A 27904-nucleotide genomic window follows, 5' to 3' on the forward strand; every position below is an offset into this window, starting at 1 on the left:
TTCGTTCATTGCTTTAAAAAAAAAAAAAGAATTTGAGTGACTAGAAATGTGCAAATGAAATCTTTTGTAGGGAACTTTGATGATATCATTGATGATTGGAATATTTTAGTTCAATATCAATGGTATGGCTAATTGCGAGGCCCAGAAAGAAGCATGGCTCCAATATTTACAAAAATGTTTTGTCGGAATCCCTTAATTCAAGTCCATAAATCCTGATAGGTTTCAGGTGCGCGTTGTAAATAAGAAATTTGGATGCTTTAATTAAAACATGAAACAACGCAGCAGTTCATTTCAGAGTTCTAAGACACGGTGGTTTACCATCTGCTGGCACTGATTACTCTAGAGACTGTTTCGTTTCAAGACATTTTAGTGCTAGTTTTAATAAGCGGATATTTAATTTAATTTAATAAAGATCTAACCTACGATATGGGTAAGTATAAGACCTAAACTCCCTTATTAGTGCTACCATATCCCTTCATTAGTTTATATGAAGGGATATAAATAGTTCGTGGGAGGCCCGTTAGTAGCATGACTAGCGCCACTTACGAGGCACATACAGTACCAGCGACCTTTTATATGTATAGACTACAGAAAGGGAACGCCGTGGTGAACAGTTACCATAACAACGGTCCCCACATCAACTTTTACTACTTCTCTCTGGTTATGCTCTCTTCGTATCATATTCTCTCCTCTCTTTGTCTATTTCTCTCTTTCTCTTCTATACCCTCCCCAACCCGTTACGTAGCTAACCAAGGCTAATCCCACATGACACGCAGGGGTGCTTGTATTTACGATAAAGTCAACAGGACCCCATCCCCCCTCTGGAAAACATACATAGCATACATAAGCGCGCGTACACACGCGCACACAAATCTAACACAAAGCCAGATGCAACAAAACTTAAGAAGGGTATTTCTGGTTGTACCAGAAATACTCAGATAGGAAGTCTTTAAGTCTGATTTACACATATAGTCTCCTATTTCTAATGGGGTAACTACCAGAACTTGCAATCTCTATGCTATTCCCCTACATCTCAGCTCAAGATTATTGGGTTTGTTCTGCTGTAAAATAATAATTATTTATTTTTTTGGAAATTAATATACAGTGCAATAACACTTTATTACAGTCACCCGATCAGAGTATTGCTTTGGAGAAAAAGAATCGAAATTTCATAAATAAAATTTGATTTTAATTTACTTAAATGGACCAGAAATCTGGTGTGCACGGTTCGCCTAGAACGATTTTAATTGAAAAGTTCTCCAACATGAAAAATATTTCTTTCTCCTTACTATTTGGGTCAAAACTAACCAAAATCCACTGAAAACCAAATCGGTTTACGTTGCGGATTTTTTTTTTTTTTAATTTTCAGGTCAAAAAAATGGGAAAAACGTTTTTTTTTTTGCATTATTAAGCCTAATAAATGGAAAAACAATACAGTTTTTTGCAAAACCAATGCTTGCATTTTGAAGCTGAGGGAATTTCTGACAGATTGATGTTTTTTATAAATGATAAAAATGAAATTTCGACATTCAAAATCAATAAAAAAGACATTTTTGAGCAAAATAAGGCAAAAACAAGGGTTTCTCGCATTTCAAAGCTTACTTAACAATTAAATCATCGTTTTTTTGTGGAAGGGAAAGGGACTTTTCAAAAATGAGAAAAATTCCTGCAAAATACAATATTTATACACCGGGAAAAGGGAAATTTTCCAAGTCAAATTCATTTATGAAACTTTTTGGATAAGGATAAGAATAGGCAAAAATAACTGTTAAAGAAGAGCTGTAAGTCTTTTTGCTGAATCTTTCTGAGATGCACATGACGACTCAAAAGTTAATTTAGTTCTACTGGAGGTATTTCGTGAGGATTCCTTTTACTCATTGAATTTCTTCAGCCGAGAAAATAGAGGAAAATACTAAGCTTAATGTCCACCGTTGGTCGTTAACCAGGAGGCAGTCTTTAATCTAATAAAGACTTCTTTATTATTATTATTATTATTCGTATTATTATTATTATTATTATTATTATTATTATTATCATTATTGTTATTAATGTTATTATTAATTGAGAACTAAGAAGACTCCTGAAGAAAGACTCACACAATGTGGGTTGAGTCCAGAAGAGTTGGTGGAGCTCTAATATAATATCTGTTGAAAATGCTTCCACTTTTTGGGCGAGTAGACCAATGTTTGATACAATTTTCGTTTCTAAATCATTCAAGCCAGCCCAAGTTGGCAAATAATCTAGTTCCAATAAATAAACGTTTGTTTCCAAGAAATAAACGTCTATTTTCCAGGAAATCGTCTATTTCTATGAAATAACCACATTACCAGGTGAGATTATCAGGAGGGCGCTGTCTGTAAAAAAAAAACAAATTTCAAAGCAATCGGCGATGAACTTTTGAAGATTTAAGATTTTGAACTAACGAACATTCACTTTATTATTTTATACAGAAAAAGGTTTAATTGTTAAGCAGAATTTAATTAATGAAGAAGCCTCTATTATTAACTTCTTTTCATATTATTCTTGCCTTAAAAATAAAAAAAAATAAAAAATACGTGAATGCGGAAATTGTTCTTTAGGAAGTTAAACATGTAAAACTTCGCCTTCTCCATATCAAATTACCGGATGTTGAGTGTATATTTAGCGAAGTTATTAATATTTATTTTTATTTACAGTAGATATATCTCTGAGAGTTTTTCCGAAGCAAGTCAACTTTAATTTATTATTAATGTAAAAATTTTCATTTAATATTAAAATACACTTTATATAAATTTATCAAAAAAAAAAAAAAAATCCATCAGACAGGATGTATTCGATTTTTGGAACAATCTGCATTAATTACTTTATCCGTTCTTAAGGCGTCTTTGGTCAAATTCAGAAGTTTTTTTTTTCAAGTTTACCTCTCAAAAGTTGCCACTTTTTCTCGCAAAATCACTCAAAATTTCCTTGTAGATAAAAGTGATTGTTACTACAATACGCAAAATTTAATGAAAATTTCCGAGACAAAGTTTTTTCAAAAATTCACCAAAATGGATTGCTAAATTTGAATATTCCTAGACCTTTTTGCTTTTGAAAAATTCTGCTCTCATGAATCCAAAACGTATGCTCACGATGAAAAAGTTAATGTCTAAAGTTTGGCACTTTTTACTAGGAGAAAGAGGAATAAAAATTGAAAAAGATTTTTTACAGCTGAATAATAAACCTTTTTTTTGTAAAGTTATTTGTAAAGTTACACCAGCGCTAGACACGCTATAAGTAACAATGACAATAACTGACATCGAACTAACTAATTGAGGGGAAAAGTTACCCAGCGATAACACTCCCTAAGTCATCTCTAGGATTAGCTACTCTCCTCAGAAGAGAGAAAATCGCGAGGCCACTGGCGTTTTAGTCGTCTGGGAGGATGATCTGGATGGTGATGAGATGATAAGTGGCGGACAAGAGGATTGGAATGAGAGTGAAAGTTCTGATGAAAACTTTTATAGCGAGTTCGTGCAACCTGGACCTACAAACGGAATTTCCAAGTCTGTGTGGATGGTTAGATTTGAAACGTAAAATGGAGCGTTAAAGATAGTGCGGAGAATTTTAGACTGAAGAGATTGAATTCGTTGAAGAATAATAAACATTTTTGCTTTTTTAGCCATTAGTTTTCTATCCTCAACAAAAAATTAAATAAAAATTTAACGCCGAGAAAGGGTATCGAATAACAGCGCCGCTATTACAGTCCGTGCCTACAATTGCTAGTCTTACTTCGCTAAGCTCTAACTGCATAATGTTTTAAATTCCTTTCTGCAAACTAGTTATTGAGCCTTCCATCTCAAATGGGGGTCGTTTTTTTTAACAGTTTGCAGCTATTTCGAGTTCTTTTTTTCCTTTAGATAACACGGAGTACTTAGTAGCTACATATATTCTCCGAATTTTAGCTGTTGTAAGATGAAAATTCCAATAACTCATTGACACTAACAAACAAGCTGAAAATTAGTACTGGCGGTTAATGTTTTATAATAAATAGATTTGACATAGTCTCAAGCATTAGGCTTATAGTCAATAAACAGCTGTGGGGCTTTAGTCCAGATGCGAAATAAATCTCTGATAGAGATTTGCTAAGTTTTTACCCAGCATCCTGGAAAACAAATAGTAATTAGATGGTAACGAAGGCAAGAAGCGGCTCTTTCAGCAACTTATCAGTGAATATTAAAAAATGAAATTAAGCAGCCTCATTGAACAAATATTTAATTCCTTGATAACTTGAAATTTAATTATGATTTTTTTTTTTTTATTCCAGACATTGAACGCTTACACATTTTTTTTAAAGTTTAGATTTACTTTTCTGTACAACGTAAATGATTAAATTTTTAATCAAAAAACTAAAGTAATCTAAAATTTAATGCATCATTGATCTCTAATTTTGTTTAAACTCTATTTTGTGATAATGCTATAATGATTTCATTTTTTTTAACTGCTAAGATTCCGCTGTTTTCAAAACATTCAAAATCGCTTTCCAATATTGTAAATTAACCAGCAGTCCATGGGTTTTAGGTTATGATGTCTGTTCAGTTTTTCTCTGTTTGTTTATGCGTGCGGTTTAGTTATATATATATATTTATATATATATATATATGACTTCTGCCGGGCGCGCTCCCTTTTGGATTGCGGTGTTGTGGAAGCCGTTTCCATAACGACCGCTGTCAGTAACCAGCGATAACGGCCACTCTACAACTCTTACCTCCTCCGAACACCCCTATCCATCCAACTACAGCCCTACACCCATAACCATCTAACAATCCCCAGTCTATCGAATCCATCCCTCTTTGGCTAACGTTCATAGTAGAATAATGCTATTTGAAGGGAAATTTCCCTGTTTAAACATACTCTCTTTTGGTTTTTAGTTGAACTTTTTATGACAGTTAATAAAAATTTTCACAGTCAAATATAGAGAATCCGTTTTATTCAATATCTTATAGTGTTTTCTGGTTAGATCAACTGTCATCTGATACACATATTAGTAGTCAAAATAAGAAAGCTTTTTACAAAATTTACGCATTTGATCATTGCCTTTAATTATAAATTCAAATAAATTATTATTTTTATTTAAAATTATGACGCTTTAACATCTTAGGTTTTCTATTCCATGTTACTACGCCTTCTGATTCTGCTTATCCTGTATTTGTATTGTTACTTATAGCGCTAATCCGGACGATCTCATTTCTTGCTTGAAGGAGTGTTTCACCTTTTTGGCCACCTCTACCAGTAGTGAACGTTGCCCGCTACTTTGGGCTTTACTTAGGCTGAAGACTTTCTCGGAACCCCCACACTAGACTTAAAAGAACAGAACTAAACAGACGCTATCGACTACTTAAAAGACTCATAGACGATAGACCAAAACTCTCTCTGGATAACAAAAGACTGATTTATACTTCTATTTTGAAACCCAACTGGGCGTATGGAATAGAGCTGTGGGGTTCAACCAAACGCTCCAATCTCCAAAGAATTCAATCGCTACTATCTAAAATACTTCGTAAACGCTTCATTTTATGTCTCCAACCTGACTATACACACTGACCTCAACATTCATTCCTTTTGTCACCCAAGTTGCTAAAACACGATACAGAAAAATCCTCTTCAGCCTGCAATCTCATATAAATCCTCTAGGTCAAAATCTTTCTTCTAGAACTCTTCCTGACAACCCGACAAGACGTCTTAAAAGACGTTGAGGTTTCCTCTCAAGTGAAGAGAGTGACTAATAGTCTAATGTTTTAGAGTGTTACCACTGGGTAACTTCTCCACTCGTTACCTTATCATGTATTACTCTATTGTATCATTGTTACTTAAAGCGCTAACGCGCTGATTGTAGCACTACAAACGCAAAAAAACAACCTTTTTGGCCTCCTGTGATAGACAGTGTTGTTTGTAACGAGAGAAACTGTTCGATGGCTGACATTGCACTGAAATAAAGCTCTAATAACGCAGATGATGACGTGCCTTAGATTAAAAAATCTAAAAAATAAATAAAAAACAAAAGTTATGTATTAAAAGTACCCATTTTAGCAAAGCATTTGCTAAAAAATGGCCTAGCGAAAATTCCCAATGAAAGCCAAAGTATAATAATATAACCAAAGAGTTTTACGTAAATGTAAGCAGGGAATTTCGTTTTACCCTATATAGACGGCACACTGGCACTTCCCCCAACTAGATCTGCCTATAAGCAAGTAAGCTCACCCCTGCATGCGGCTGACTCAGCCAGCGGGACATCTTTATGACCCATTTAAAGTCCCGGCCCTAATTAAGTCCCCCGACCATTCCAAATACCTACCCTATAAAAGGGGTTGGAGGAGTGGGTCGTAAAGCCAAAAACCCTCGCTTCTCTATCTTCTCCTATAGCCCCTATGAGTAGGAGATCCCTTCGTTTTAGAATAGAAGTGGATTCCCGAGGTAGTTTTGTAGAGAGCGTTCCCTTGGGGGCCAACACCAAAGCTATATATATATATATATATATATATATATATATATATATACTAAGTTATCAGTGACGTACCAACTACCGTGAAAAGAGTCACAAATTAAACTGAAAAGTTTATTTCTTGACTTGACTTTCCTTTGCCTTATTCAGCAACTGCCCATTCCAAAGAAGATTTCATATCATGTGAATAGGAAATCTTGATTTGCTTTCTTTTGAATTTAAGAAAACTAAGTCAGTTTTCTTTTTGATTAGCTGATCCTTGCTAATAACCAGTTATTACCAAATGTCAGATTCAGATAATTCTATACGAGTTGTGGCTATTAAATAACGAGAACATTGCTGTAAAACATTTTATTTTAAATGTATACATATTTAGTCATTATCACCTTCAATATACATCCCTCTCCTAACCCTACAACGCTCCATGCGAATTTACCATTGTTCGGAACAGTGCTGGAAGTCTTTTTCTGTGAGCTCCTGCATGACGCGTGCCGCCTTTTCATTCTCAGCTTCAACTACTGACTGAAATCGTGATCCTTTTAATGCAGATTTGACTTTGGGGAACAGATAAAAGTCACATGGGGCCAGGTCACAGGCGAATAAGGCGGATGGCCTAAAACTGGCAGGTTATACTTGGCTGGAAACGTCTTGACAGACAATGCAGTGTGAGCCGGCGCATTGTCTTGATGGAGAACCCATGACTTGTTTTTTCCTTATTCTTTCACGGAGTTAAGCGAGTACCTCACGGTAGTAATGTTGATTAATTATAATCGATATTTTCATTCGTTTTGGACGTGGAAGGGCGACCCAGGCGGTCATCATCTTCGACGTTTTCTCGGCCATCTTAGAAACGCTTGAACCACTCAACAAATCGCGCACATGATTAACATTCATCGCCATAAACTTCTTTCTAATAAAAGATAAGTTTCAGTAGCGGTTTTACCAAGTTTTGATGTGAAATTTCACGACAATTCGTTGCTCTACTACATGTGTAGAATCTTGTTTTCGGCAAAACGAAACTAACACCTCTTACACAAACGACTGTTCCGTTGAAGCAGATTTCTCTACAAGCAAGTGAGACGGTGCAATCGAAAGAGAAAGCTTTACGCTGCACAGCTGTCGGTCGTTAAGATTTGGCGTATGCACAGTTCTTCTGTAGCTGCATTATTCTTGTTATTTAATAGCCACACCTTGTAAAATAACTACCGTTATTTTATTTTATTTTTTTCTCCGCCATGCAAGAAATTCCTGAAAACTTTATCCAAAGGTTTTCCTCAGAATTAAACGCCTCTTTATCATACATTCACAGAAATATCTCCTAGTTTCTTTCAGAAATCATTGCATGTTAAATAAAGAGTGCATAACCATTTTAAATCTTAGTGAAAAGCAATTCATTTATCTAAACTCTTAGTTGAATTACAAAAAGAATCCAAGTAATTGAATAGTATATTTATTTAGAATAAATAACGTTCTTTAATATTGTAACCAAGAATTGTAGCAATGTTTTTTTTTTTGCAAGAGTAAAATTCACTGGATATGTTGTATTGGAGTTCTTAGGGCAAACAAGCATCACAAGATGAAGGAGAATTCTTGGCGTGTACAGTCATCTATCGTTGTAGAGTCTTGGCAACCACCGCAGCATACATTTTTATATACTGTATAAGAAGTTGCGGGTATTCTAATAAAGTAGTCTACTAACAGATGGTCGGGCATGAATTGTGTAGTAACATATCTCTATTCCTGGCTCTTTTTCCATGTCTTTTTCCTTCTGCCATCACTCTATCTATCTCTTATTCGGGTATCTCTCTATGTTAGTGTAATATATATATATATATAAAGAATCATGTTCCTTCTTACCCTTAAAGGGCGTTAGTCTGAAATTTTATTGAGACATTATTCTCCTTCTCAATAAACCCTTTCATAATACTTTATCTGCCAGATATGAAAAGTTTATTTAAATTTAACCCTCAGAGACATCAAATATATACTTATTATCAACAAAAATCAATACCATAATCGTGTATTGATCTCATTTTTTTTTTTTTATTGAAATAAATGTTATACAATTTTCATGTTTTAAATTCTATCTTGATGGTTGTAAGTATTAAAAACTTTGTCTTTTTCTACTTACCAAACGTTTCAGCACGAATGTGTAGCCTTAACAATGACATCACGAAACCTGCATGCGCTAATTTGGGATTATAATTCTGTTGAGGTTTTAGTATGTTATACTTAAAACCGGACCGCCATGGTGGGCCTCCACGCTGTACGTATTTTCGAATGCAAGCGGGCTGGTATTTCTGTTGGCGCTGGAGAACCACAAGGCAATCTAGGTCCCAACTTGTACACTGTACTGTCTTTAGACATAACCAACTTATCCTGAGAAAATACTTCTTCTCTGTACGGTTGATGCAGCTATCTTATTTCCCAAGTTCAGTTACAGCTCATAGATATCTTCAATCCTATCTTCGACGCATCATATTTCCTCTGTCTTTTACAATAAAATTCCTGTTTCATCTTAACCTGCTACTTGACAAAAGGCTTACTTAACAAAAAATCCAAACTCTCCTAGAAGAACAAAAGGCTAATTCCCGTTTGTGTCTTGGGCATCATGGTAAGGATTTCAGTCAAACGCTCAACCTCCATTGAATCCCGTTCTTGCACTCAGTCTCCTCCTTTCTCTTTTCTGGATAGAATATAAACATAGTCCTAATCATTTCTATCGACAGAGAAGATGCTCAGACCCGTTACAGAAAATACCATCTGATTTTAAAAAACTTAAAAAAGTATCATGTAACTTATATGTATTTAATATCTGTCTAAAGGTTTTGTGTAGACTTCCTTCGCTGAAGACATTTGAGTTTTAGATTATATTTTATAATTATAATATTATAATATATATTATAATATTATAAATGGTGGGAAATATGCAAGAGTTGTGAGAGGGGTTTTTGACCAAAATCTGAAAGGAAAGCGGAAATCACTGAATAGTCTTTCTAATTCTGCTGTTAAAAAAGCAGTGAAGCTCTCTACTACAACTTAAAGTTAGCTGTAATACAATTTGTTAAATGTAAAATTATTGTCCAATAGTTGGTTAAAAAAAAGTTATTTTTGAAACAGATTTCAGTTAGGTTAATTGTGTTTTTGAAACAATCAGTGTTGTAAAAGTTGAACAGTATGAATGTTTTAAAAAGGGTGATGTCTAACAACAAATTTTACTAATAAATGAAACAGAAGTTTACTTGTTCACTGAACAAAATAACAGCATAACAAAAGCTTTACTAAATAAATAATTAAAGCAATTTAATTTACTTGGTTTAAACCTGAAAGAGTAATTACTGAAATATTTAATAAACAATTGATTTAGATTAAAGATTGATTGGCAGCAAACAAAACATAAAAATCGATTGTGAAATTTACCAAAAATAAAAGCTTGATTACATGTTTTCATTAGTTCATTTCAAGTTTCTGACAGCAAAACTGCTGTCAGATGTCACTACGTGCTTACCCCAAATTCGTTTAAATTAAAAATCGCAAGTAATTAACTTGCATATTTTTTTTTTCAACAAAGTACATTTTTGTTTTCTGTTTAGGAAATATAATTTCTGTTTGAAATTTGTTGTACAAAAGCGGCCCAGTTTTGTCCTGTTTGTATTGTATGTCTTTTATATCAGAAAAACATTCTAGCAAAAACAAGGCAGTAGCCGCCCGTGTATTGTGCTACCATGCAAGATATCACCATTTTTAGAATTACTTCACCAACCTCCATTGCATACGTACTTCTAACAATGTTTTCTTCGTCTTTATTTCTCCACCAGGGCTTATTTTGCTGTATGCTTTGTTCGAGATGGTATTTGTCTTAATTAATAATATCAAATCTCGTTATTTATCTTACCTTGACGTAAATATTATTTTCTTTTACAAAAAGGTTTTATCTTTTCTTTTTACCACTTTTTGTTCTTCACCGACTGAACATGAATAAGTAAAAAGGTTTAAAGTTTATATAACAGATAAAATGGAGAATAAGTTATCCATAATAGTTTACCCTTAATGTTCAGGGGTAGAAACAGGACATAAAATCCAGATTTGAGTGCTTAACCTTGTAGTGGAAACGGAATAAAAATTGATCTCCTACCTCAGCCAAACAGCAGGCAGATATTCAGCCCCAATGCTTTAGCGCAAGAGTGTCTTTAATAGCCCATTCAGTCTGGGTGTTATTTATTCTTTACTTAAATAACGTGGAAGACATAAAAAAAAAAGGTGAGTATTAAAAATACAGCTCCGTAATATTTTCTAGGAATCTGTAAAGAATTGAAAAGCGCTTAGTGTTTGGAGTTTGCATCTCCTTCCGTTAGATTGCATCGTTAGAAATAGTACAGTAAAGCGAGATAAACTGCAGCACACTAAGTGATATACACACATATCCTGTAAGTGATAAGGGAGAAGGAAGACCTATGCACTTTTGAAGCGCATTATTGCTTTTCCCTTCCTTGAAATCCACAATATGATATAAATTTCCGCTAATCTCCTGGATCGTTTCGTATGCGGCAATTCTGTGCTTATCTATTGCAAATACGAAATGTTTTTTGATTATTATTATTATTATTATTAGAGCAATACACAAAATAAATGATAAACAATGACTCTTAATGAGCACGATACTGGCGCCATGACAATCGAGCAGTTAGGGGCTAGACCCGCAAAGCTAGGATGTAGTAACTGATGTTACTGGGTTCTATTCTCGGTCTAGGTCTTAGATTTTATCTAATGGTTAATTTGAGAAATTTATAGCAAAGTACGTTTGTTAGTCGCTTCCGTCCTCGACAGCTGGTCACGTAAAGCCAGCCTTAAATAATAATAACAACAAACAATGAGCCCGATTCGCCTCATTCGTATGACTCAAAAGCTTCTTCTAGTCACAAAGATCTCTTAGAGTAGGCATTTTTTGATTTTTCATAACTGAGAACTGCTAATTATAATACTTAAATTTTGTCCATATCTACAATTTTCAGAAAAAAAACATAAATTAAAGCATTATGTTCATCAAATGGCGAATAAAAACTAACGTTACGAAATCAAAATATATAGTATTTACTCTTAGTCGGAAAATCCTACCTCCCATCTTCATGAACCAAACTCCAGTACCAACTGTGGACAAAGTACGCTACCTTGGACTGTACCTAGACAAACGGTTGGCATGGAATCCCCATACTAGACTGAAAAGACAAGAAACTAACCAACGCTACAAACTTCTACTACTTGACAAACGATCGAAACTCAGCCTACATAACAAAAGACTCTTATACCTGCTGTTACTGCATCGAAGTATGGGTGTCAACTAAACGTTCCAACTCTCTGCGCATCCATTCATTGCAGCCCAAAAATATTACGAAAACTAACGCTCCATTCTATGTTTCTAACCTCACCATCCATAATGATCTCAAAAACCCTTTCGTTAGATTTCGTTTTAGATTTAAATTGCGAGTGATTTTTGTTTCCCTTCTGTAATTTTACAGCTTTATATTTCATTCAAACCAACAAACTTAAATAAGCCAAGACATCTAGAGGTTTTCACATGGCGGCTTAAAGCAAAACAGGAAATTGTGAAATATAAGTAATATTATCGCGGTTACAAGAAAATACGCTTTTACTACAATCCATGTTCTTTAATGTGATTGAATACGGAAGTAAAGTTGGTACCACTTTTTCATCTTTCTAATTCATTTTCGCACGCGCACTATTTGTATATGTGTCGTGTTTTTGTCATGAGCTTTGTGACGTAGGAAATGAAAGAAAGTTCCTCTTTCGAACCATTAACCCTCTCTTACCAAGATGCCTTTATTCGAATGTTTTGCTGCTGAGTGTGACGTCATCTCCTGTTACTCCATGCTTTCAGTTTTCTTATACTTCACACACACACGCACAGTCTCTGGCTTTAATGGAAATGGAAGGCGTAAAAGGAAAACATTGCAAGGCACGCTTTTAGAATAGCCAGATTGAATGTAGGCTTAGAATCTCAGAACGACAGATTTACTTGTGGTAAAGCATCTAGGTTTCTAAATCGTAAAGATGGTTTAACGGATTCATTTAAAAAGTTTTCTACTTAAATTCACCTAAGTAAAAACATTATTCAAATTATTCAAAAAAGTAGGATGTTGATTTAAAAGTTATCTTTGTCGCCAGATGTTTGAACGTTCTTTTAGCTACCACACAGATTTCACAGATTCGTTGTCTAGCGATTAAGTATAAAAATTATTTCTACTAACTTATCTTAATTATATCTTCTACTCTTCTCTTGTAGAAATAATTGTAAAGAAGTATGTCATTGAGTTAGCAGGCAAGGAGAGATCCTCTCTCTTAACATTTCTGGGATCTGTCTAATCTATTTCCTCACAAGTATTTCCATGTTGAAGTTGGGATGGAATCTAGTTTGAGTGTACTTATCTTCGTAGATAATACAATAACCCCATTCTTAACTTTTACATAGGAGCTGTAAAAAAAGGAACAAAAATAAGTACTAGAAGACAACTATTATTTTAAAAACCCAAATACTAGAAGATGTCAGTTTAATGTTTTACAACTTTCTAAAGAATAAAAATTAAACTATACTCATTAGTAAATCATTAAAAAAAATTAACAAAACAACTTCGTAGCTAATTAAAAAATATATTTATTTCTTTGTTAATTAAAAATTTTTAGAAAGGGCTAATTTTGTATTCATGAAATACTTTCTGACTTCCTATTCATTGTCTGAACTAATTCGTACGCGTGAGAACAAGAGACAGAATAGTGATGTTGGTTAAAAATAGACGGCAACGTATTTAATATAGAACAAAGGGAAGTAGCCGCCTTAATAAAAACTACTTTGGACTAATCTTTAGTTCATTGCTGGTCATTCTATAACTAATTGGAGTTAATGAGGATGCGTTTCTTTTACTTTTAATTTGTTTGGTGATTATTTTCATAAAAGAACAGTGTGCTGGGCTAAAATGTTATCGCATTGCTTGTTGGTTAATTAAATAAATATTCGAGTTTATTTTAATAATAACTAGGGTTAGCGAAGGTAATATTTCTTTATGCATTAACTTGAAAAACATTAGAGCATATAATTGCTTATTTTATAAGTGACACAAATAACTTATTGTTTTCGTACAAAATATCAATATTTATTAAAATTTTTGTCCTGCTATACTTAATATAGTTGCTTTATAGTAATTATACTTGTTTTGTTCACAGGGTTGAGTGAGACGGTTAAAGTGAAGGTACACGGCAAGATACCCACGACATTTGGTGGTAATCTCACACTGAGCTGCCATGTGGAAGGAAAAGAACCCGTACAAATTCAGTGGTTTAAGTAAGTTCCGTTTACATATAACAGGTGTTCTATAGGTTTCGAAAACCGGACTTCATTAGACAATAGATGTTTTTGCTAAGAGGAATCTTGAAAGTTTGAATTTATACTAAATATTTAGTTAAATTTAGTTCCAGTAGGATTTCAATTGCCACAAAAAAAATTTCTTTTACATGTTACGTAATTTAGCTATTTAAGAATGTTTCCTGTTTGTTTTAAGTCACTTCCATCCTTGAGTATTATGACTTAACATTTAAGATTGTACTTTTGTAATGCCCAAGCTCATTAAACCTTTTAGCCTGGTCCCTAACTAACAAAATTAATGATATGTTAGGTATATATTTGAGGACTGAGTTCTCTAATACGTAGAAGGTAGTTGCAATCACTAAATTATTAAATTGATTTAATGCAAAAAGTATTTCTCGGATAGATTGTAAACAAACAAGTTGGAAAATGTATTAAGAAAAATGGAGGACTGAAGAAAGACGCTAACAAAGAACTAAATTGATCCAGTTCTTGTATTCTATGTGTTCGTCCTGTTTCATACTTTTTTATACTTATCACTGCTACCTGGATTTAAAAAAACAAACCTAATCGTATTAAGAAACCTCACTGTTGCCTCCATAAGAAAATTGCTGCATCCTCTCTCTGTTTTTGTGTTACCATTTGTATATTTATTTTTACTTTTGTCTTGAAAATGAGTGGAAAAAATTAGTTTGAAATCAGTGTCACATTTAGGAAACTATTTTAATGGATTAGTCCAGTAAAAAAAGGTTATGATTTGGTACTTTTCTCCTCTTTACTTGTCCCAATTTAAGGAAAATACCTTCACACCAAAAGAATCGAAAGAGTTTTTTTGAAATATAGTTCCTCTTCTATTAAAGCTGTAACCGTCGCTCTGATGAATGTAACAGACTTTCAAGGTTAGCTGAATATTCATTAAGTTTTACTGCCAAAAATAGACCTCCACTCTAATCTAAGTTTGTTCGTATTGACTTTCCGGATTCATGTTGAATAAATGAAATAAAAATCCAGTAAATAAATCAAATTAAATCAAACGATATCACTCTCACTTCTCACGCCTCCATCCTCTTGCCACGATTTATAAATTTAATGTGATAAAATGTTAACTGTTAAAGGAAGCACAACGTCACAGCTTCCTCAGAATTTCATTAATCTTAGTGTTCCTAAGTTTCATTTATAAACACTTGGAAGTCTTGTAACTCTTTTGTGGATGCCGCAAAATTACCAACAACTCGTAAAAGTTCTTAGAAGGATTGTTTTTCTTCAAAACTCAGAAATTTGGGAGGTTATTTCTTAATCTTAATTAATACTCAGGTTAATTAAAACAGTACAATAAACTGATGTGACTTTTTGTTTAACTGATGTGAGTTTTAACTTTACACCTCTGTAAGATTCTCGTGTATAGTAAACTGATATTACAACGTTTCATTGCACTGAAATAACATTTTAGAAAGAAGATTAACCTCATCTCTTTTTGCTTCCGGAATGTCAGTGAAAAAATAATTTTCTTGAAAAACGTTTTAATTAAAAGTAAAAGTAATTCTTGCTTTGGGTATGTAAACACTTTGAAGAAAATAATTTTATAAATATTTTTGTAAATATCTTTTCAGCAAAGTCATAATTCTGATCAACAGGTCTACAAATTTGAAATATTATTTTGATATAATTCTTATTAATAGTATTCAAGTGGTTATTACTTACTTACTAAACGGCGCGACTGTCCTGGACCTCCACAATAAGTATTCCAACTCTTGACGATTAATGCGCCACCTTACACATCAGTCCGGCGCAAGTCTTCCTCTACAACCTAAGCCGATGGCGTCCTCGAAGCCCCTCGAGCACTTGGAAGATTGAAAGTTCTCGGGAGCCTACTTCGTGGTATACACTCCACATGACCAAACCATCTCAATCTTTCCCACTTAATATGAGCAACTATATCCGGCTTACCGAATAGCCTACTTTCTCATATAATTCCTCATTTTTTTAGCATTTTCCACAAACCATTTGCACATCTAGGGCCAAATATTTTTTTCAGTACTTTTCTTTCCTAAACCCCGAGTATCTACTCATTTTTCTTTGTCCAAACCCCAAGCATCTTTAGCGTCAGTGATTATTGGCCTTATAATTATTTTGTAGGCTATAACTTTCGTCGTAACGAGATAAATCTTTGATCCGCTGAACCTGAAACAGGCATATTTTCCGGGGGTTGTAAGTTCTTTATATTGGCTCTCTAGAAAAAAGTGTGAAAAATCCACTTTTTCAAAGACTGAAAAGCTCAAAACATCTATTTCCCAGTGATAACTGAAAATCGAAATCCTCACGTATTTGAATACTTACTCTTACAGGGGGTTTTGGAGTAAGCAAATAAAAAATGTTAAAAATATGGGATCAAATATTGAAGATTATAGTTCAAGCTTAACCTCTTACAACCTCATAACCTGCCAACTCTTTTTGTAATCTCTGGAAGAACAAGTAAAAAATAGAAAATGTAAAATGGCCGGTGATGAAAAATAGGCTACAACGACTGCCTTGTCCTCTAATGTAAACCAGATGAAAATCCACATCCGCCTCTTGCACTCCATAAAATGAAAGAGTTTAGATCAGGTGGGGGACCTAAGTTAATTAGCAGCAAACTCTAGGACGGTGCGGGACGCTGGCTTTATGAGGATTTGCTCGTTGTAAAGCAACTGTTAAAATTGCTTTGTTGATAAGAGAGCGGCTCCTCGGAGATTTTCCATTTAACTCCTCCTATTCATTAAAATTATCTGGAAGTGCCGTAACCTACTTAGCTAGTAAGTAGAAGTGATAATGCGCCTTCAATTAGAGCTCATCTTCATTTTCTACATTAAGCCCAGAATACAGCTTAAATTTCGAAATTTCAGAATTAAATTGCCAGAAATTTATAATATAAATTAAAGTTAAATGTGCAACGTCAATCTGAAAAACTAGAGCACATACTATATGTATATTATCTTCGGAAGCCTAACTGAAATACATTCCGGAGTCGCTGATGAAACCTGCGGTTTCTAAAGCTCATCTAAAATATGCCCTTCTATTTGAAGTCTGTTTAATGGATAGTTAAAATTACTGTAGTACTTCTCCTTCTTTTTCTTTGGTTTTACTTTTCAGCAGCTAATCTTCGAAATTTTAGCGATTATCTTTTATTGTCTTTAGGTTGATTCTTGAATGTTAAATCCACTTCAGCTTCGTTAAGTAACATTGTTACTTATTTCTTCTTCTATAATTTCTTCTTGATGAAGTTACAGGTTCAAAAAAACATTTCATTCAAGTTTTTAATCATTTTGATTGTAATCAACCTCATTACTGTTGTCAATTGAGTTATTGTAATAATTTTGTAGATTCTTAAAAACTTGTAAGATATCTTCACAAGTGAGAGTTAAGAGATTAAAACTCTTTGGAAGAACTTGAACGCATTTACCCATTACACACCACTTCTGATAAGCCAAAGAAATTAAGAATGTAGAACCATCAAGGCTAATGTTCCTTTCGTTGAAGTGGCTATTATTAAATAGCCTAGGAAACCAGAAACTCGGCGTTGCTTGATTTCATTGATTCTGTATGTGTATTGCAAATTTCTTTTAAGTTCCTTTTATAGCAGAAGTTGTGTTCATGGACTTGAAGTCCAACATATCGTTGTTACGGACGTCCGAAAAGTTTTCCTGCCATGGCTCAGCAAGCAGAGTGAAGGAAAAAGAAAATTGTTAATAGAATTTTCTTTTTTTGTAAAGATAAGTAATCAATATAAGTAATAACCAAGAAAGGTAGATAAATATTTTTAATTTAATAATAAATTAGAATTAGGCTTAAGGAGTAATAATTGTGTGAAAGCATGAACACAAAGACAGATGTTAGTGGAATGTAAGCATACGACATACGCCAGCTGAGGGTTGCGACTAGAGAAAACACATGAAAATTCAGAGTTATGACAGGCAGTTTGGATCGCAAGCGCTGTTCTATTATTTATGGGTTAATGTAATAGTGAAGGGTGTGTTCTACATATATCCTGATTGCAATCTATCATGAATCATGCACATCCAACTCCCCCAGCTGTATACTGTCGCCACTGCTACAAAGTTGTTCCTTTTTTTCCTCACTCCACTGTGTACTAGAATAATTGATTTCTTTTAAAAGAGGGACCAGCACTCTGTAAAAACTAATCAACTAGACATCCTTCAAGTTAATCTCCGTACCAATTTTCATTCTGCTTTCAGTTTGATACTATGCACTTCATTGGGGATTACGAAATATCTCTCATCTGTGTTTCTTGTAAACTGCTCAGTCTTATAGTTAAACCAGGACCTTCAGGAAATGTTACCCTATTAGAGGAAATCTGAATTTGTCATTGATACTCTTTCCTCGCTTTAGCCTATCTAGTAAGTCTTATTTCCCTCAATTTGAAGTCCTCAATGCATAAGAAGTTATTATCATTGAATAATAAATTGACCTGTTTAGATATAGATCAATAATTAAATTTAAATTGAAGTTGAAGATATAAAAGGCAAAAACCGTTGAATAAGGTAGATGTTCAATATTTTTTGGTCAACCCTTGCTTATAAATTCGATTATTTAGACTTTTCTAAAAATTCTTCTTTATAAACCGCTGATTCTGCCTGTACAGACATGCAGATCTAAAAAAAAAATGGATTATTATCCTTAAAGAGATGAAAAGATTCTGTGTTTAATGCTTAGATCCTCAGGCGTATGTAGGCCTAGTTATAGAGAACCCGACCTAGAGAAGGAGATTATGCATTTGTAGCAGTAGCCGAAGTAATCAAGTAATTAGAACTAGCCAGAATGGTAAAAAGATGAGGGAGCCCAGAATGATATTTGTGGAAAGAGTGGAGAATGTGTGGAGTTGTGGGTCTCAAATTGCGATGGTCAGAAGTAAGTGAAGACTTAAGTGTAAGGTAGTGGAAAGGTGATACAATAAACAGTGGATCAAGGAGGTCATAGCCCAGTATAGGAGCTGCAAGTACGTCCAAGAATAAGAAGATATTGGAATGAGAGGCAGATATTAGCAACTAAAAAGTGATGGAACTTGAGCCCCTAGGGTCTTTAAACTCAAAATGGTCCTGTAAGAGATACTCTGGAGTGCAATGGTGGGACTCTTAGCCTCCAACACTACTTTTTGTTTAAAGATCCTGCCCATAGAGGGGCCATTTTAAGTGTAATTGATAGACTTTCCAATGAATGCAAAAGATCACACGTTTAGTATTGCTGCTGAGCGTTCTGATATTTCGCCAGACCTTATATTAAACCTAACGCAACAGTTTTTTGATTAAGTAGTAAGTTTTCTTTGCACTGAACTTTCAAACACAAAAAACTTGAGTGATTCCAGCAATAATTCTTCATTCACGATAGAATTTTTGCGATATGTCTTTGTTCAACAGATCTCCTTTTTCGGGCTAAGTAAATGTCTCACAGTTCATTTAATCAAATAAATGACATGCCCAAAATGATTTGAAAAGGGAGCTATCACCTTCAGCCGGAGTACCCTCCTTGTCCTGGACCAATACTATTGGCCGTGGTTCGGTTGTCCTGAGTAACAGATAAGATTTATTTAATACTGAAAATTCTTTTGAATTAAGAATTCCTTCGCGACAGGACATTTTGTGTGAAATTGTATAAGTTTATTACAAAAAAAAAAATTTTTTTTACAGAAATGGAGATGGTCTAAAAACATTTGGCAAAGTGAACACTACAGGAAGGGACATGGTAGTCACTGGAGTTAATCCTTTGGACAATGGTGTATATCGTTGTGTGGCTTCCAACGAAGCCGGAACTCACACGAGCTACAATAAAGTTATCCTAACAGTACCAGGTATCTTGCGTTCTGTGGATTTTTAAATGTAGAAATAATTTTTACACAATTTAAATGTCTGTTACTTCAAGTTTGAAGGTGCTTTATAAATTTTATAATAATTATTTGATTATTTTTCAAATATTTTAAATATTATTTTCCATTTTCATATTATACATCTCAATGAGTAAATGAATTTTTTATTGTTTGTAAAGAGTGGATGTAGAAGAATATACATATAAATTAAAAGTAGGTAAGCTTCTGCACATTTTCTTCAACGAAGTAAATATTTCTTCTTTCTGAAAAAATCAGAAGTTAAATATTAAATTTAAGATTTATATTCTTGGTTAATAGAAAAGATTCTATACCGAAGTACCATTTTAAGTACAAACCTGGAAAATTACTAACTTTCTCAGCTTAACGAGGATAAATTTATGTTCGAATCGTCTGTTATTGAATATTATCCACTTATTATAAAAATCCAATGATTATCTTTTTTTAAAACACATTTTAATTTATTAATTTTAACTATGGTTCATGCAGGTGAACAGTGGGCCCAGATAGTGGTCATGCCAGAAGATCTGATTGCAGTGAGCGGTACGAATGCTAAGTTTGATTGTGTCTACCAGTTTGCAGATGTTATTGAATGGTATTTCAAACAAACAGGACCATTGGATAATTCTACTCAGTGAGTTAAATACTTTAATGATACATTTAAAAAAATAGGCCGACGGTATATCGTAAATATATATAAATTATAAATTATGAAAAATCTTAAAATTATGATTAATCAACATTCCAATAAAAATAAAAGAAAATAAATGATAAAAGAAAAACTATATTCCGCGAATACATTGATTTTTTTCTTTTCATTTTTGAAATTTTCTGGTATAATTTCAAAGAGAATGCTTACAAGAAATAACATAATTAATGTATGTTAACAGCCTGTGTTGTTATATAGACTGATGTTGAAAAATCCTTTTATATTAGGTCATCTGTTATAATGAAAATTAGTTATAATTTTGGTTGATAAAATCTAACATAACATGGTTCTGCAAAGAGATGTTTTTGGTGAAACCACAATATCTAGTAGGGAATCCAACCAGTGGGTCAGCCAGTAAATAACAGCAAATTTCTAACATTTGTAGCAGCAAAAACATTTTTATTGCACCAATTTAACTCATCTAATTGTGAAAAATTGAAACCATCGCTCTGCTAGTTATTAAGAATTAAACATTTTTCAATATATTCTTAATAGAAATCTAATTTACTTTTATGTTCGGCAATATCGGTTGAAAATTTACGAATTAGTACTCGTATGTTTCTTTGACTCAGAAAAGACAATCCATATAAATGAAACACAACGTTTGACATCCTCAGATTTTTTTGCTCTTTAGAGATTTCGTATAATAATTTCAGTAATTTAATTTTGTTTTTATTTGATTATTTTATTTCTTATAAACAAAAACAAAAATTAAATTGTTTGGTGAACAACTTTTATAAAAACCACAGCTTTATTTCTAAATATATATTCTTTCATATAGGTTTGTTTGTATGCATTCAATGTAAACAATCAAGTCACATCTGGAGTTAAACATGAAAAGGAAAACGCTATGGATAAAGTTTAACACTTTTAGTATGTAAATTCGTTATCAAAGTAGGATAAGTTTGTGTTTTTTTTTTTTTGAAATGGAAGGCTTGTTCAATTACATATACGAGTACAATAGTAAACTTGTCAATCAGCTTCGTTGAACACTACACATGTGTATATATTTACATGAGACTTGTGGTTGTAAATAAGAATTGATAGAGGAGGCGATGTGATCTGGCTCCCAGGAGGAGGTGTATTTGATGATGATCCCTTCCGCCATGTCCGGAGAGACTGTATATTTTTGTTCTTCTATGAAAGAAGTTTCTTCCAGCAATGTTTATACACATTGACGAGCTTCGGTTTTTATAATGATTCTTCTTTTGGGAGTCTTTTTTTCTTTTAAAGAAGATTTTCTATTGAAGATGCATTTACTTTACTTTAGAAAGATCTTTACCATTCGAATAGCTTATTTAACTGCAGTGAAAGGAATGTTTATTATTTTTCTTTTATCAAATGAGATTTAAGGAAGCAATTGAATCATTCGATTCTTTGATGTAGACATTACACTAGAATTGTGATTTTTGTTTTTCTTTAGTCTGCTTTGAATTTTATGTTTATATGATTTAACCTAACATTCAGAATTAATTTGGAAATGTTTTACTTAAGTTTATTTAATTTAACGCATGCCTACATCTAAGGCAATAGGCGCCTGAAGCCTTTGCCCTGCAGGTCACCACTCTTTCATTTATTCTAAGTTAAGTACTACTATGATCCGTTAGCCCGCTCAATACAAAATATTTTGAAGTATAATTAATTTTATTTATTTCCCCTAAAAATATATTTTCTTTATGTAAGTATCATATAGAGGAGCAAGTGTATCAGCTAGTGACGCTGCGTTCGTTAAAAAATTAAAGAATCCAAGACTTGAAAATATATACATGTTATAGAAATTGATTACTGCGTGTAAGCGCTTACAGCTGATGAGATCTAGTAGCGATAAGCTTATTCTGGGTTAAAGAAATGTGCTCCGCTTAGTGAGAGTGTGCTTATTGATGACCTAATAATTTATTTTCTATAATTTCAAGCAGCTCAAAATGTAGGAGCTCGCGCTTTCTAGCGGTGATTCTGCGTACTAATTTTTCCCCTTTGTTTTCTTCCATCTTAAATTTGTATTTTATTTTATATTGCGAAAATATGATTTAAAATATTTTATTTTTGTTTTATAGTTACACAATACTGAGTAATGGTTCTCTGGTAGTTCGTAACGTAACTTCAGCAGATGAAGGATTGTATTCATGTGTTGGGATAAGAGGAGAAAGTACAGAAATACCACAGATATTTTCAGCAAGTCTAAAGATAGCATGTAAGATGGACGGTTACTTTATGTATTTGTTTTAAAGTATTACCAATTTGAATTGAATATGCATTAGAACTATTTTATTTTCAGATTTGAATGACCCAGATAATACTACTTTGATACCAATGTCTGATACTCACCTCCGTTATGTAGCTATGGGCGGAGATTTAGAAATTGGATGTATTCCTCCAGCTGGTTTACCTAAACCTACGGCAACTTGGACACGTGGCGGTTCTAGAGGTCCTGTTCTACATTTAAAAGGTGTTACCAAATCAGCTGAAGGAAACTATACTTGCATTATAGAAAATCTAGCCGGAACAAAAACTCTATCATTTCAAGTTGTTGTTACAAGTAAGAGTCATTTATTATTAAATAATTATTTGTATTTTGATTCTTAATGTGTTGGAGCTTAAGGAATAAAAAAATTTGATTGGAAAGAGAGTACTGTGTATATTGGATACATAATCAAACTGTATAATTAAAGTAATTTGGGTTCTTCTTAATTGAAATTCAGTACATACTTGCATTTTTTTGCCCATCTAGATCCTCCAGAAATTACTCAAAGCCCGATATCATTGTATGCTGATGAAGGTGGATTTGCTCTTTTTCGTTGTGAATACTCTGGTAGTCATAAGCATTCTTCGGTGCGTTGGTACAAAGATGGTTTACCTGTGAAAGGACCTCGTTTTAATGAGAAAAAAGGCTATTTAAATATAACATCAGTGTCACCTTCCGATCAAGGAGACTATATATGCCAAGTAATAACAAAACCACATCCTGCAGTGTACTCCAATCCGGCTTCGCTAACAGTCAAAGGTAATAATGTAAATTTAATAACAGTATTTGGAAAAAATAGTAAACGAAGGCTATGGAATAATATTTATACATAACTAGCTGTACCCGTTCACACGTTGCTGTGTTTAACAAAAAGGCAGTTTTGATACCTCAAACATAATTTATTAATGATCAAATGTATACAATACAACGAAATGAAAATTAACCATAAAATTATCCCTACTTCAGAGTACAGTTGTGCCCTTGCAAAGGTAGCATTTCTACATAATGTGAAAAATTCAGTTAATGTTGTTGGCGGTGGCGACATTGCTCTTGCACGTACATTTTCTGATATAAAATACACACGCTGTCCATTTTCAAGATGTACAGCTAAATGAACAACCGTTGAATATCGTTCATGAATGGAAAATTATAAAATACGCCATACGGCCTCATTGCTACTTATGTAGCGTCCCAGTTGATATTGGGTGACTTCATCGTTAGATGCAGTTGTATTTTCCACTCCAAACACTGCCGTATCGCTTCCTTTGTTCACATATTTGCAAATATATTATCGCTTTCACTGAATTGCAGTACTCAGCATTTATGTGTGCGTTATACGTTTTTAGTAGTAATGGAGAATATGGTACTACCCAACGATTATCAACGTCAATAGTATTGTTGAGTTCTTTTAGTTTAATGGATTTTCCACCATCTTCGGTATAATTTATTCTCGTATTAATAAGTGCAAAAAACTGTTTTTCATGGTTTTCATGGTTACACTTTTAACAAATATATATAATGTTATTTTGATATTTTTGGGATATTTGTTCGGGAGCACCTAGAGCCCCAACTCTTATTTTAAAAAAAAATTGCAAAAACCTTCCCGGGGATATACCTAATAATTTCCCAAATTTTTACGGCGATTGGATGTATGGTTTTTGAATCTATCGAGTACAAACAAACAAACAGACAGACACACATTCATTTTTATATATATAGATTTATTGATTTCCAACCCTTATTTTTTATTTACTTTTTAGAAAAATTAAAATTTGCTCCACGACCACTCAACACAAATCTTGAGATGGATACTGTCAGGAAGGTTCATTGTCGTGCTCAGGGTGCAGTAGTGCCAGTTGTCAAATGGATAAAGGTAAAAGTTCATCTTAACGTGAAAACGTGTTAAATGTGATACTATGCTTACTAGCTACTTCTAATAATAATTATCTAAAGAAAACAAATAGGTTTTAAAGAAACAATTAAAAGAAAAAGCACATCCTCTACCGAAACATTATTAAATACAAATATTTACAGGAAGGTACAGAGGATGGAGCATTGCCGAGCCACGTGCAAGATATTGATGGTACATTACATTTCAACAAGGTAAAAGTCGAAGATAAAGGAAAGTATACTTGCATCGCTTCCAGTGCACAAGGAGTAATCAACACTACCATAGATGTCGATGTTGTCGGTTCGTTGCACTACTTTAATTAACTATGTTTCTGCTATTTAAAACCAGTTATTATGAGTTTCATTCTAAAGTAAATACAGCCTCTAACTTAAAGAAAACTATGATGATATCAGAATGTCTTTGTTTCTATTTCCAATTTTAGTAAGTCCCCGTTTCACGGTTTTGCCACAAAATCCTACTGATGTATACGAAGGGAATCCAGTAGTAATGGATTGTGTCGCTCAAGGTGATCCGACGCCTGCAATTCATTGGGATAAAAATTCGAACATGGATTCTTTTGATAAAAATAGGTACGAATAATTAGAGTTAGTAATTGTTGTTAACATATTGAACGTTAAAATAGTACTTTATAAAATTCTAAAATTATTCTTGAAGGTTCCAGGTACTAGAAAATGGTTCGTTATTGATTAGAGAAGTGCAAATAACTGATGAAGGCAAATATGGCTGTACAGCAGGCAACGTTGGCGGATTGAAAAGATACGAAGTTTCTCTAATTGTTAGAGGTTTGTGCGCTTTGCATCCTTATTTAATTTCAATATTTAACAGATTTATTTATTTATTATTGTTTTTTGTTTTTCTGTTATGAACCCATCAACTTTTTTTTGAGAGCTAGAAAAACCATCAAATTGACATTTAAAATATTCAGTTGGTTTTCGAATGCCGGCTAAGCTAATATTTGGGTGGGGAAAAAAAAGCAACCCTATCTTTCAATATATCAAGAGTCTTAGTCTTTTTCTTAACTTTTTGGCCCTCCTTTTGGCTGAGATGAGTGAATCTTGTTGCCAGCAGGATCTTTTTGCTTTCGAGATTATTGTCTTAATAAGTGATAATGTAGCTACGAAAACTTTGAATAGGGCACAGAGATTCCATCATAATATTCTTCTCAAAATTTCATCATTATTTGGTAAAACTTCCATGGAATAGCTTCATCAGGCACTGTTCTTATAAAAACAATTCAACCAAAAAAGCAGAACATCCAGCAAATTACTGATTTTTTTAAAGCATTTTCTTTAGCCTAGAGAATCCTGTTAAAACAAATTAGTTAAAAATAATTTGCATTCTGCATACGTAATTAATGCATCGAAATTCTCTTCTTAGCTAGTGGCATTTCGCTTGCCTTAAACAAGAAAATATTTGTAGGTGTGACTCTCTCTCATAGACTCTAAAGCAGTGGTTCTTAACCGGTGTTCCGCGAATATGGTCCAAGTGTTCCGCGAAATTTCAATTTTAAATGTATTGAAATTTAGAAACTTAGGAAAGATACGAAAACAAAAAATTGTTCCTTTTTTTTTTTAGAAATTTAATTTTAGTTCTTGCTAAATACCAAATTTCAAATTATTTAATGTTAGTGTTCCGCGAGAAAAATATATACATTTAATTGTGTACCGCGTCTTTGAAAAGGTTAAGAACCACTGATTTAAAGGATTAAAAATTTTTTGGGTCATGAAATTCTGTAAAATTGTGGCCGTTCTATATCTCCCACTGTGAACCACGTATTCGTATGAAATTTTGTCCTCTTGTACACTTTGTTTTTCTCAATTATAAGCTGTAGTTATTTTGTGCACAGATCTATAAATATAGAAGATATAAGGGGTTAAAAATTTTTTGGGTCATAAAATTCTGTAAAATTATGGCCGTTCTCTACCTCCCACTTTCAACCACGTATTCGTATGAAATTTTGTTCTCTTGTACACTTTGTTTTTCTCAATTATAAACTATAGTTATTTTGTGCACAGATCTATAAATGTAGAAGATATAAAGGGTTGAAAATTTTTTGGGTCATGAAATTCTGCAAAATGAAGGCCGTTCTATATCTCCCACTGTGAACCACGTATTCGTATGAAATATTGTTCACTTGTAAACTTTGTTTTTCTCAATTATAAGCTATAGTTATTTTGTGCAAAGATCTATAAATGTAGAAGATATAAAGGGTTGAAAATTTTTTGGGTCATGAAATTCTGCAAAATGATGGCCGTTCTATATCTCCCACTGTGAACCACGTATTCGTATGAAATATTGTTCACTTGTACACTTTGTTTTTCTCAATTATAAGCTATAGTTATTTTGTGCACAGATCTATAAAAGTTGAAGATATAAAGGGTTGAAAATTTTTTGGGTCATGAAATTCTGTAAAATTATGGCCGTTCTATATCTCCCACTTTGAACCACGTATTCGTTTGAAATTTTGTTCACTTGTAAACTTTGTTTTTCTCAATTATAAGCTATAGTTATTTTGTGCACAGATCTATAAATGTAGAAGATATAAAGGGTTGAATATTTTTTGGGTCATGAAATTCTGTAAAATTATGGCTGTTTTATATCTCCCACTATGAACCAGGTATTCGTATGAAATTTTGTTCTCTTGTACACTTTGTTTTTCTCAATTATAAGCTATAGTTATTTTGTGCAAAGATCTATAAATGTAGAAGATATAAAGGTTTGAAAATTTTTTGGGTCATGAAATTCTGTAAAATTATGGCCGTTCTATATCTCCCACTTTGAACCACGTATTGGTATGGAATTTTGTTCACTTGTACACTTTGTTTTTCTCAATTATAAGCTATAGTTATTTTGTGCAAAGATCTATAAATGTAGAAGATGTAAAGGGTTGAAAATTTTTTGAGTTATGTAATTCTGTAAAATTATGGCCGTTTTATATCTCCCACTTTGAACCACGTATTCATATGAAATTTTGTTCTCTTGTACACTTGGTTTTTCTCAATTATAACCTATAGCTATTTTGTGCATAGATCTATAAATTTGGATGATAGAAAGGGTTTAAAATTTTTTGGGTCATGAAATTCTGCAAAATGATGGCCGTTCTATATCTCCCACTGTGAACCACGTATTCGTATGAAATATTGTTCACTTGTACACTTTGTTTTTCTCAATTATAAGCTATAGTTATTTTGTGCACAGATCTATAAAAGTAGAAGATATAAAGGGTTGAAAATTTTTTGGGTCATGAAATTCTGTAAAATTATGGCTGTTTTATATCTCCCACTTTGAACCACGTATTCGTATGAAATTTTGTTCTCTTGTACACTTTGTT

At 33.1% G+C, this 27904-nt stretch overlaps 1 protein-coding gene across 2 annotated transcripts in view; it reads left to right on the forward strand.

Moving 5' to 3' along the window:
* Window positions 1-27904, forward strand: part of LOC141456548 (inactive tyrosine-protein kinase 7-like) — a 157382-nt gene that overhangs the window by 102448 nt on the left and 27030 nt on the right. Inside the window, exons 3-12 of one of the 2 annotated variants that reach the window (XM_074132685.1) lie at window positions 13697-13814; window positions 19517-19676; window positions 20190-20344; window positions 22474-22610; window positions 22695-22955; window positions 23148-23420; window positions 24422-24534; window positions 24696-24852; window positions 24995-25142; window positions 25228-25355. In XM_074132685.1, coding sequence (XP_073988786.1) covers window positions 13697-13814; window positions 19517-19676; window positions 20190-20344; window positions 22474-22610; window positions 22695-22955; window positions 23148-23420; window positions 24422-24534; window positions 24696-24852; window positions 24995-25142; window positions 25228-25355 — 1650 coding nt within the window. Of the gene's footprint in view, window positions 1-13696; window positions 13815-19516; window positions 19678-20189; window positions 20345-22473; window positions 22611-22694; window positions 22956-23147; window positions 23421-24421; window positions 24535-24695; window positions 24853-24994; window positions 25143-25227; window positions 25356-27904 lie in introns of both variants that reach the window. The other variant, XM_074132686.1, reaches the window with a different exon arrangement.

This window comes from Rhodnius prolixus, unplaced genomic scaffold, assembly GCF_049639745.1.
Source record: "Rhodnius prolixus isolate KJV_2025 unplaced genomic scaffold, Rpr scaffold_4, whole genome shotgun sequence".
Taxonomy (NCBI): Eukaryota; Metazoa; Arthropoda; class Insecta; order Hemiptera; family Reduviidae; genus Rhodnius; species Rhodnius prolixus.